General features: G+C 44.3%; 2 protein-coding genes across 9 annotated transcripts in view; one reads left to right on the top strand and one right to left on the bottom strand.

The window, feature by feature from the left end:
• The window catches only part of LOC144685893 (long-chain-fatty-acid--CoA ligase ACSBG2-like), a 137,938-nt gene extending 136,074 nt beyond the window's left edge, over nt 1-1,864 (top strand). Inside the window, exon 15 of the mRNA XM_078550901.1 lies at nt 216-1,864. The gene's annotated coding sequence lies outside the window, so the exon portion shown is untranslated. The remainder of the gene's footprint in view (nt 1-215) is intronic.
• Nucleotides 1,528-12,736, bottom strand: part of LOC144685847 (putative E3 ubiquitin-protein ligase HERC1) — a 429,767-nt gene continuing 418,558 nt past the window's right edge. For all 8 annotated transcript variants that reach the window (XR_013577800.1, XM_078550801.1, XM_078550834.1 and 5 more), the window contains one exon: nt 1,528-2,741. Coding sequence is in view for 7 of the 8 variants with exons in the window: in XM_078550801.1 (XP_078406927.1) it covers nt 2,556-2,741 (186 nt within the window). In the remaining variant the exon portion in view is untranslated. The remainder of the gene's footprint in view (nt 2,742-12,736) is intronic.

Below are 12,736 nucleotides of genomic sequence, written 5' to 3'. Positions count from 1 at the left end.
CAGTTACCAAATGGTTTGAATCGCATGTAAAGCAGGACAGTTAACACCTAGATTTAAACTGAAAATACCCATAAAGTTCCCTGCCTGACAGGATTCATCATCCTAATATGTATATTAACCGAAGAAGCCATTTCTTACCTCCATTAATCATGGGAATTACCATCGGTGCTGCAGTTATTACTGTTCCAATCATTTGAGTTTCTTGTTTGTGGAAGGTAGCTGCCATGACACTGTGGTGATCGAAGTGATGGATTACAGTAGCATTGCTGCTCTCCTTGTTGGATTTAGAGGATGACAGCGCCGGTGAACTTCCATGATTTGTCCTCAGTGATCGTAAATGCATTAGAGAATTCTTTAAATCCTGACTAACCAGAGTCTTCAAGCCTTTGTCATCAAAATGGCCTCCTTTTGATGGCAGCAGCAGGGCCAGCCAGGATAACTGCTCCAGCTCCTCCAGTCACAGGATCCCTCTCTCCTATTGTTGCTGCTCCCCCAAACATAGATCTTGCCTCTGGAAAACATGGAGGAGCTGCAGCAGTGCAGAATTTGAGATTGGAGGAGCAGCTCCTTACAGATTCTATCTCTTCCATGTATGGGGGTGACTTTTCTCTCATTGGTCACCCCTGTGATTGATTTTAGTTTTGCAGACTTTTGAGTGCAAATTTGCCCATCACCCCCTTTTGAACCCTGGGCCACCCTGCTGTCCCTAACTGGTTGGCGAACACAGAAGCAGCCAGCTAAATTGGCCGCCTCCTGTAAGGTTAAGGCAGCAGACCGACTGTAGCAGTGAGCGGGGTCGGAACCCGGAAATGGTTCTACCTTCTGAATATTTTCAAAGTTGGGAAAATTCAGCCCCGCATCTCTATTCTCCCCACTGCATTAGGGAAGAAAAATATCTCTTGTTCCCATGCCTGATCCAGGTAAGGTGAAACAGGATGTTTCCCAAATAGTTGAATAGTCTAGCATGAGATTGCTGTAGAACAAATGGTCAACAGCCTCAGAAGGATCAAAATTGGTAGGAAAAAAATGAACCCAAATCTACTCCAAAAACTTCCTAATTCCATTTCCCAAACTCGAAATCACCTTACAATAAGTTTTCCTTAGATAAGCTAATAGCTTCCTACAGTAAGTCCGATAGCACCATACTAGAGTAATAGTTATGGGGCCCAAACAAATATTGAGTAACTGAGCGATAACACTTGCCTTAATTTTCAATCAAAATATCACTCATACCGTGGTCACTTTTTAAAGTTGACAATTGACTGATAATATAAGGAGTCCCACATACCAAAAAGAAACTAACTGCTGAATTAAGTATAGTGTTGTGTGCTACTTTAGTTTTAAAACAAATAAACATATCAATTTTTTTTTTAAACTGAAGACTGTATTGTCACCCTATTAAATAAGTAGCTGTTGTCAATGTTTAATCATTGGTAAGGTGACTGAGCATTGTTGAAAAATTTCATATTTTCTGAATGAAAGCACTTTTCTCTGTCAGTGGAAATGTTTTAATAATAAACAACAGAAGAAATTTGGAAGAATGTTTGTTGATTTATTTTTCTCACTTTCAGCTTTTAAATTTTTGAAGCTAATCAGACACTGATAGGTTGTTTTGAAGTTATCAGCTGCTGGGAATGTTGCCTGGGAACATATGATGATAATCAATATTATTCCTTGATATTCTGAAAGTACTCAACTTTGAGGTTGGAGATCAGAATTTTTTTTTGATTAGTACAGACAGCAACCCTTGATTTAAAAAAAACACTCCTGAAAAATACTGCTCTTAACAAGCAGTTAAAGCAATAGTAAATCCCTTCTTGGTATTGTATCAGTTAACTTTGCATCATAATCATTATAGCAAAACTGAAATAAAATCTGCATATTTTTGTAATCTGTAATGAACAATTCAATAATTGCAAGGGATAAATAATCCTTTTTGTTCCCACTGAACTAGCTCTATGCAATAGAATGGATTACATTCATGTGCTAAGATGCAATTTTTTTTACTATCAAATATTTAATTATTGTTTTGTTAGTCAGTACCAAACATGAACATGCACTGGCCACAGAAGAAAATGCTATGCATGTTGTTAGCACACGCCAGATCCTTTATTGTTCAGTGTGGTATGGAAAATTATTTTAGTACCAAAGAATCAGATTTACTTAGTCAAGTTTCCATAATCAGGTTACTGTTTGGCAATCATTCACCCTGGTCCTGTACACAAGATGCTTCAATTAGGCAAAGTGCTCTACTTAGTCACTGTACCGCATGTACATGCTTTCTACAAAAAAAAATTTTACAATTTTACAGGATATAGTTAATTCCTGATTTTAAGTAGTGCACAAAGTCAAACTAAACAGTTTTCTTTAAAAGGTAACACTGGTGCATTTTTGGTGTAAAATTTTGTGATGTAGCAAGTGCGTATCCTGCAAAGTAGAAAAGGTCAATTTAAAAAAATGTTCGGCTATCTGTAAGCTGCTTAGTTCATGTTTTCTTCTCCTGAGGTTCCTTTAATTGAAAAATTGATTTTCAGGGTGCATTGAAATAGCAGCTCTTAGTATTCATTGTCTGAACCTTCTCCAGTGTCAGCATTCCTGGAGAGCATGTAGTTGTCCATGTCAATTGATCTGCAATTCTGAATGGCATAGCGTAAACGTTCTGCCATCACCTGTTGGCTTGAGTAAGGAGGCAGCCGAAGCTGGAAGAAACAAGTCTGGGCTGTCGGAAGACCATCGACTGGCTGCACAACCAAATAAAAAATAAACTGTTAATAGAACAAAAATATAATGTGGATGTTATAAACAAAACATGAAACTATGAAGGACCTCAGTTTATAATATTTGAAGTTATTTTAGTGGAGGATAACAGTAGATAACATTATAAGTGAGATTTTTCACTCTGATGTTGCATGTACATTTATGGGGCAGAAAATTTGATGGGAACAAACTACCAGCTATTTTCAGAATAAAGAAAACTGGGAGTTTAAGAGGATCATACAGCACTTTTAAAAATTCTTCCTTGGGATGTGGGTGTTGCTAGCAAGGCCAGCATTTATTGCCCATCCCTAATTGCCCTCGAGAAGGTGCTGTCGAGCCATCTTCTTGAACTGCTGCAGTCCTTGTGGTGTAAGTACACCCAAAGTGCTGTTAGGAAGGGAGTTCTAGCATTTTGACCCAGTGACAGTGAAGGAATGGCAACATAGTTCCAAGTCAGGATGGTGTGTGGCTTGGAGGGAAGCTTGCAGGTGGTAGTGTTCCCATGTGTCTGGCCTCCTTGATCTTTTAGGTGGCAGAGGTTGCGGGTTTGGAAGGTTATGTGGAAGGAGCCTTGGTGAGTTGCTGAAGTGCATCTTGTAGATGGTATACACTGCTGCCACCGTGTGCCAGTGGTGAATGTTTAAGGTGGTGGATAGGGTGCCAATCAAACAGACTGCTTTGTCCTGGATGGTGTCGAGCTTCTTGAGTGTTGTTGGAGCCGCTCTCATCCAGGCAGGTGGAAGGTGTCCCACCACACTCCTGACTTGTGCCTTGTAGATGGTGGACAGGCTTTGGGGAGTTAGGCGCCTCAGAATTCCCAGCCTCTGACCTGCTCTAGTCCAGTTCAGTTTCTGGTCAATGGTAATGCCCAGGATGTTGATAATGGAGGATTCATTGATGGTTAAGGGGGAATGTTTGGATACTCACTTGTTGGAGATGGTCATTGTCAGGCACTTGTATGGTGCGAATGTTAGTTGCCCAAGCTTAAATGTTGTCCTGATCTTGCTGCATATGGACACCGATTACTTCAATATCTGAGCAGCTGTGAATGGTACTGAACATTGTGTGATCATCAGCGAACATCACCACTTATGACCTTATGATGAGAGAAGGTCATTGATGAAGCAGCTGAAGATGGTTGGGCCTAGGACACTACCCTGAGAAACTCCTGTAGTGATGCCCTGAGACTGAGAGCGGCCTCCAAGAACCACAACAATCTTCCTTTGTGCTAGGTATGTCTCCAACCAGTGGAGAGTTTTCCCAGATTCCCATTGACTTCCCTGATGCCACACTCAGTCAAAAGCTGCCTTGAAGTCAAGGGCAGTTGTTCTCACCTCCCCTCCTGAGTTTTGCTCTTTTGGACCAAAGCTGTAATGAGATCAGGAGTCAAATGGCCCTGGAATAACCCAACCTGAGCATTAGTGAGCAGGTTATTGTTGAGTAAGTGCTGCTTGATAGCACTGTCAACAACACCTTTCATCACTTTGCTGATGATCAAGAGGTGGCTCATGCGGTGGTAAATGGCTGGATTGGATTTAGAACCAGAGAAAAGTTACGGCACAGAAAGAGGCCATTCAGCCCATCATGTCTGTAGCCTTGCAGGTAACAGCACTTCAGGTGCAGATCTAGGGACCTTTTAAATGAGTTGAGGGTTTCTGCCTCTGCCACCAAACCAGACAGTAAATTCCAAACACCCACCACACTCTGGGTGAAAAAGCTTTTCCTCATGACTCTCTCTAATCCTCCTACCAATCACCTTAAATCTGTGCCCCTTGGTAACTGATGCCTCAGCTAGGGAAGACAGGTGCTGTCTATTCTATTTAGGTCCCTCATAATTTTGTACACCTCAATTAAATTACCCTTAGCCTCCTCTGTTCTAAGGAAGACAATCCTAGCCTATCAATCTTTCCTCATAGCTGCAATTTTCAAGCCCTGACAATATTCTTATAAATCTCTGCACTCTCTCAAGAGCAATTATGTCCTTCCTGTAATGTGGCGACCAGAACTGCACACAAAGTTCCAGCTGTGGCCTAACCAGCGTTTAGTTCCAGCATCACATCCCTGTTTTTCTAATCCATACCTCATCCAATAAAGGAAAGCATTCCATATGCTTTCTTTACCACTTTGTCCACCTGCCCTGCCACCTTCAGGGACCTGTGGACATGCACTCCAAGGTCTCTCACTTCCTCTACCTCTGTCAGTATCCTCCTGTTTATTGAATATTCTCTTGCTTTGTTTGCACCCCCCTTCAAATGCATTACCTCACACTTTTCTGGATTGAATTCCATCTGCCACTTTTCCACCCGCTCACTCAAACCATTGATATCATTCTGGATTCGACAGCTATCCTCTTCACTATCAACCACACAGCCAATTTTTGTATCGTCTGCAGATTTCCCAATTATACCTCCTACATTTAAGTCTAAATCATTAATATATACAACAACAGCAAGGAGCCCAACACTGAGCCCTGTGGGACGCCACTGGAAACCGCTCTCCATTTGCAAAAGCATCCATTGACCATTACCCTTTGTTTCCCGTTGCTGAGCCAATTTTGGACAATTAAACAACTCACTGAAGGAGGAGGCTCCACAAATAGCCACACCCTCAATGGTGGCAGAGCCCAGCACATCAGTGCAAACGATAAGGCTGAAGCATTCGCAACAATCTTCAGCCAGAAGTGCTAAGTGGATGATCCATCTTGGCATCATCTGGAGGTCCCCAGCATCACAGTTGCCAGTCTTCAGCCAATTTGATTCACTCCACGTGATATCAAGAAACAGCTGAAGACGCTGGATACTGCAAAGGCTGTGGGCGCTGATAACATTCAGGCAAAAGCACTTAAGACATGTGTGCCAGAACTTGCTGTGCCCCTAGCCAAACTGTTCCAGTACAGCTACAACACTGGCATCTACCCAGCAATGTGAAAAATTGCCCAGGTATGTCCTGTACACAAAAAGTAGGACAAATCCAACACAGCCAATTACTGTCCCATCAGTCTACTCTCCATCATCAGTAAAGTGATGGAAGGGGTCATCAACAGTGCTATAGACTGGCACTTGCATAGCAATAACCTAATCACTGACGCTCAGTTTGGGTTTTGCCAGGGTCACTCAGCTTCTGACCTCATTACAGCCTTGGTTCAAACATGGGACAAAGGAGCTGAACTTCAGGGGTGAGGTGAGAGTGGATGACCTTGACATCAAGGCAGCATTTGACCAAGGGTGGCATCAAGAAGTCCTAGCAAAACTGGAGTCAGAGGGAAGCTCCATTGGTTGGAGTTATACCTAGCACAAAGGAAGATGGCTGTGGTAGTTGGAGGTCAATCATCTCAACTCCAGGACATCAAAGAATAAAGAACAAAGAAAAGTACAGCACAGGAACAGGCCCTTCGGCCCTCCAAACCTGCGCCAATCATAATGCCTGTCAAACTAAAACATTTTGCACTTCCGGGGTCCATATCCCTCTATTCCATCCTATTCATGTATTTGTCAAGCTGCCTCTTAAACACCACTATCGTACCTGCTTCCACCACCTCCTCTGGCAGCGAATTCCAGACACTCACTTCCCTCTGCGTAAAAAACTTGCCCCGCACATCTCCTCTATAGTTTTCTCCTCTCACCTTAAATCTATGTCCCCTAGTAATTGACTCTTCCACCCTGGGAAAAAGCTTCTGACTATCTACTCTGTCCATGCCACTCATAATTTTGTAAACTTCTATCAAGTCGCCTCTCAATCTCCGTCTCTCTAGTGAGAACAATCCGAGTTTCTCCAACCTCTCCTCATAGCTAATAACCTCCAGACCAGGCAGCATCCTGGTAAACCTCCTCTGCACCCTCTCCAACGCCTCCATTTCCTTCTGGTAATGTGGTGACCAGAATTGCATGCAATATTCCAAGTGTGGCCTAACCAAGGTTCTATACAACTGCAGCATGACTTCCCAGCTTTTATACTCAATACCCCTGCCAATGAAGGCAAGCATGCCATATGCCTTCCTGACTACCTTATCCACTTGTATTGCCACTTTCAGTGACCTGTGGACCTGTACACCCAGATCCCTCTGCCCGTCGATGCATTTAAGGGTTCTGCCATTTACTGTATAATTCCTGCCTGTATTAGACCTTCCAAAATGCATTACCTCGCATTTGTCCGGATTAAACTCCATCTGCCATTTCTCCGCCCAAGTCTCCAACCGATCTATATCCCGTTGTATCCTTTGACAATCCTCTTCACTATCTGCAACTCCTCCAACCTTAGTGTCGACTGCAAAGTTACTAATTAGCCCAGTTACATTTTCCTCCAAATCATTTATGTATACTACAAACAGCAAAGGTCCCAGCACTGATCCCTGCGGAACTCCACTAGTCACAGCTCTCCATTCAGAAAAGCACTCTTCCACTGCTACCCTCTGTCTTCTATGACCAAGCCAATTCTGTATCCATCTTGCCAGCTCACCTCTGATCCCGTGCGACTTTACCTTCTGTACCAGCCTGCCATGAGGGACCTTGTCAAAGGCCTTACTGAAATCCATGTATATAACATCCACTTCCCTTCCATCATCGATCATCTTTGTCACTTCCTTGAAAAACTCGATCAAGTTAGTGAGACACGACCTCCCCTTCACAAAACCATGCAGCCTCTCACTAATATGCCCATTTGCTTCCAAATGGTAGTAAATCCTGTCACGAAGAATCTTCTCCAATAATTTCCCTACCACTGACGTAAGATTCACCGGCCTGTAATTTCCTGGATTATCCCTGCTACTCTTCTTAAACAATGGAACAGCATTGGCCATTCTCCAGTCCTCTGGGACCTCACTCGTAGCCAGTGAGGATACAAAGATTTCTGTCAAGGCCCCAGCAATCTCCTCCCTTGCCTCCCTCAGTACTCTGGGGTAGATCCCATCTGGCCCTGGGGACTTATCCACCTTAATATTCTTCAAGACGCCTAACACCTCCTCTTTTTTGATCTCAACATGATCCAGGCTATCTACACACTCTTCCCTAGACAAATCGACCGCTAAGTCCTTCTCTTTGGTGAATACTGATGAGAAGTATTCATTTAGTATCTCTCCCATTTCTTCTGGCTCCACACAGAGATTCCTACCTCTGTCCCTGAGTGGGCCTACCCTTTCCCTGGCTACCCTCTTGCTTTTTACATATGTATAAAAGGCCTTGGGATTTTCCTTAATCCTGATTGCCAGTGACTTTTCATGACCCCTTTTAGCCCTCCTGACTCCTTGCTTAAGTTTCTTCCTACTTTCTTTATTTTCTCCATGGGCTTCATCTGTTCCCAGCCTTCTCGCCCTTATGAATGCTTCCCTTTTCTTTTTGACTAATCTCACAATATCCTTCGTTATCCAAGGTTCCTGAAACTTGCCATGCTTATCCTTCATCCTAGCAGGAACATGCCGATCCTGAATTCTTATCAGCTGACGTTTGAAAGCCCACCACGTCAGTTGTTGATTTGCCCTCAAACATCCACCTCCAGTCTAGATTCCTCAGTTCCTGCCTAATATTGTTATAATTAGCCTTCCCTCAATTAAGCACCTTAACCCGAAGACTCCTGTTATCCTTATCCACCAGTACCTTGAAACTTACTGAATTATGGTCACTTTTCCCGAAATGCTCCCCTACTGAAACTTCGACCACCTGGCCAGGTTCATTCCCTAATACCAGGTCCAGTATTGCCCCTTCTTGGACTATCTACATATTGTCTCAGGAAGCCCTCCTGGATGCACCTTGCAAATTCTGCACCATCCAAACCCCTAGCACTAAATGATTCCCAGTCAATATAGGGAAAGTTAAAATCACTCACCACAACAACCCTATTGCTTTTACATCTTTCCAAAATCTGCCTACATAACTGTTCCTCAATCTCCCGCCGGCAATTGGGAGGCCTATAGTAAACCCCGAACATTGTGACTGCACCCTTCCTATTCCGGAGCTCTACCCATATTGCCTCGCTGCATGAGCCCACTGAGGTGTCCTCCTGTCGTACAGCTGTGATATTCCCCTTAACCAGCAGTGCAACTCCCCTACCTCTTTTACATCCCTCTCTATCCTGCCTGAAAATCTAAATCCTGGAACGTTTATCTGCCAATCCTTCACCCAAGTCTCTGTAATAGCAATAACATCATAGTCCCAAGTACTAATCCAAGCTCTAAGCTCATCTGCCTTGCCTGTTATACTTTTCGCATTGAAACAAATGCATTTCAGACCCCCAGTCCCACTGTGTTCAGTAATTTCTCCCTGCCTGCCCTTCCTCTTAGTCCTACTGGCCATATTCACTGGTTCCCAGTCATTTATTTCACCTGCTGAACTATTGTTCTGGTTCCCACCCCTCTGCCATACTAATTTAAACCCTCCTGAGTGAAACTAGCAAACCTCGCAGCCAGGATATTGGTGCCCCTCCAGTTTAGATGCAACCCATCCTTCTTGTACAGGTCCCACCTGCCCTGGAAGAGCTCCCACTGATCCAGATATCGGAAACCCTCCCTCCAATACCATCTGTTCAGCCACGTGTTCAGCTGCTCTATCTTCCTATTTCTAGCCTCATTGACACGCGGCACAGGGAGATTACAACCCTAGAGGTACTGTTTTTTAACTTTCTGCCTAACTCTCTGAACTTCCGCTGCAGGACCTCGTCACTCTTCCTGCCTATGTCGTTAGTACCAATGTGTACCACGATCTCTGGCTGTTCTCCCTCCCCCTTCAGAATGTCCCGTACCCGATCAGAGACATCCTGGACCCTGGCACCAGGGAGGCAACATACCATCCTGGTGTCTCTTTCACGACCACAGAAGCGCCTATCTGAGCCCCTGACTATAGAGTCCCCTATGACAATTGCTCTTCTGTGCTTTGAACCCCCTGCTGAACAACAGAGACAGCCGTGGTGCCATGCTCTGGCTACTGCTGTTGATTACCCCTGATAGGCCATCCCCCCAACAGTATCCAAAATGGTATACCTGTTAGAGAGGGGGACAGCCACAGGGGATTTCTGCACTGACTGTCTGCCCCTTCTAGCGGTCTCCCATCTATCTGTCTGTACCTTGGATGTGACCACATCACTGCAGGAATTCCTCAGGGTAGTGTCCTAGGCCCAGCCATCTTTAGCTACTTCATCAATGACCTTCCTTTCATCATAAGTGGGGATGTTCACCGATGATTGCACAATGTTCAGCACCATTCATGACCCCTCAGATATTGAAGCAGTCCGTCTCCAAATGCAGCAAGACCAGGACAATACCCAGGCTTGGGCTGACAGTGGCAAGTAACATTTGCGACATACAAGTGTCAGGCAATGACCATCTACAACAAGAGAGAATCTAACCATCGTCCCGTGGATAGGCTTCCTGCTGGGTTCCCATCCGCCCCGACCTCTCCGCAATTTCATGATGGGTCGGGCGAAGCCTTGGCTGGCCAGCTGGCCCACGACCCAACTGAGACCCTTAAGAGGCCAATTATTGACCACTTATGGGCCGTGTCCCGCCCAGCTTCTATTTTCAGGCTGGCAGGAGGAGTTCCAGGGTATGGGGGAATCCCGAAAATAAATCGGATTCAGGCCTTGGGTGGGAAGTGGTGGCGGGGGGCGGTGGGGTGCAGCTCCATCGGTTGCCCCCTTTTAACATCGGGCACTCCCTCCCACTCCCCATCTTAAAGTCCGGTAACCGCAGGACCTCCCTCCCTCCCAACCTCTCTGCTGGCACCTCAATCCCCCTCTGACCACCCCTCCAGGCCTCCCCTACCCTCCCCACCCTGAGACTCCCAAAACTTACCTGGTCCTGGAATCCTGGACTTAGACTCTTGGGGCTGCTTTTAGTCCCAGTCCTGCCCACTGTAGCATCTGGCATTGCCGGGACTAGAGAGCTGCCGGCCAATTTGATTAGCCGGCAGCTCTCTAAGGTGGGACGTCCTCACAAGTTAGGGGCAGAAGTCCCTCTTCCAGGCAATTAATGCTCCTTGGGGCGTTAAATGGCTGCAGGCATGCAGTGTTGGTGGGAATGTGTTCTCCGCTGACTCTTTGAATGGTGGGAAAGGAAACCCCGCCATTCTAAAAACCCTGGCCCATGTAGGAAGGAACTGACTAAAGAAACCTACTGGTTTAGAAAGACTAAAATTTGAATTTTAGTGTACACAGCATTGTAAATGCATGAACACTGAACACACATCAGTGCAATGACTGTGAGAGATGCATTAAGCTGAATTTATTTTAGTTGTCCATTGGGCAAGGGTTGCTGGAGAGTAACTATTGCACAAAACAGACCACTGGAGATAACCGCCACCGCTGTTCATGACTTGCTGAACTCCAGTAAGGTCGGGGGCACTAGGTCATTTTGATATTCTAAAAGGTCAAAAGTAAATTGTTCTGCAAATCCAAACATCCTTTGGCAACAATAACAATGGTGTCACTGAACCAGAAAACATGGCTCCTTTCCCTTTCTGCATCTTGTTGGTACAAAGGAGAGGAATTATTTAGACATCACGGAATCACAAATTTGTTATAGTGCAGAAGGAGGCCATTTGGCCCAGTGTCTGCACCAGCTCTTCAAATCAGTAACTCTCCCATCTTTTCCCCGTAGCCCTACACATTCTTCCTTTTCTGATAACAGTCTAATTCTCTTCTGAATGCTTCGATTGAACCTGCCACACCCACACTCTCTCAGTGAATTCCAGACCTTAACCACTCGCTGCATGAAAAAGTGTTTTCTCATATTGCTTTTGCTTCTTTTGCCAGTTACTTTAAATCTGTGCTCTCTTGTCCTCAATCCTTTCACAAGTGGGAATAATTTCTCCCTACTCTGTCGAGACCCCTCATGAATTTGAACACCTCTATCAAGTATCCTCTCAGCCTTCTCTTTTCCAAGGAAAACAGTTCTAAACTCTCCAATCTGTCTTCATAGCTGAAGTTCCTCATCCTTGGAACCATTCTCTTGAATCTTTTCTGCACTTTCTCCAATGCCTTTCCATTCTTCCTAAAGTGTGATGCTCAGTACTGGACACAATGCTCCAGCTGAGGCCAAACTAATGTCTTATACAAGTTAAACGTAACCTCCTTGCTCTTGTATTCAATGGCTCTATTAATAAAGCTAAGGATACTGTATGCGTTATTAACCGCGCTCTCAACCTGTCCTACCACCTTCAATGACTTATGTACATATACACTCAGGTCCCTCTGCTTCTGCACCCCTTTAGAATTGCACCCCTTATTTTATAATATCTCTCCATGTTCTTCCTACCAAAATAAATCTCTTCACATTTCTTGAACTTTATCTGTCGCCTGTCTGCCCATTCCATCAACCTGTCTATGTCCTTTTGAAGTTCTACACTATCCTCCTAACAGTGCACAATGCTAACAATGATATAGCTTCAGTATATACCTCTGACAATGGTCAAAATAATTTGAAGCCATTTTACATCCTATTAACCTCCCATTTAGGTATCACAACACATTTGGCAGGTTATGTATTAAATGTATTACTTCACTCTCCAGCCATCCCAAAGACATCATTGTTGATCTTTCACCAAAATTTGGCATTTTAAAATCACTAAATCCATAGTTTCAGAAACTGTAATCGGAACATTGCATGTTCACTGTAGTTGGTAATCACTAACAGTTCACTCTGTTGCAACAAGCATGCTAGGTTATCTTCAATTTTAAATCAACAGTGGGGACCTAATTGGGTTGGAGCTAGACTGCTATGTAAATATAACAATATTTATAACAAGTGAAGCAATAGCTGGCAATAATATAGGGGAGCCAGTGGCACAGTGGTATTGTCATTGACTAGTATGCCAGTGACTCAGGGTAATACTCTGAGGACCTGGGTTCCAATCCCACTGTGGCAGATGGTGAAATTCAAATTCAATAAAATTCTGGAATTAAAAGTCTGACAAACCATTGTCAATTGCTGTTAACACTAATCTGCTATCCTACATGACTCAAATGCTCTGAACAAGGGCAATAAATGCTGGCCTGG

This window comes from Cetorhinus maximus, chromosome 1 (genome assembly GCF_964194155.1).
Source record: "Cetorhinus maximus chromosome 1, sCetMax3.hap1.1, whole genome shotgun sequence".
NCBI lineage: Eukaryota > Metazoa > Chordata > Chondrichthyes > Lamniformes > Cetorhinidae > Cetorhinus > Cetorhinus maximus.
This window is presented reverse-complemented; position numbering and strand designations above follow the sequence as displayed.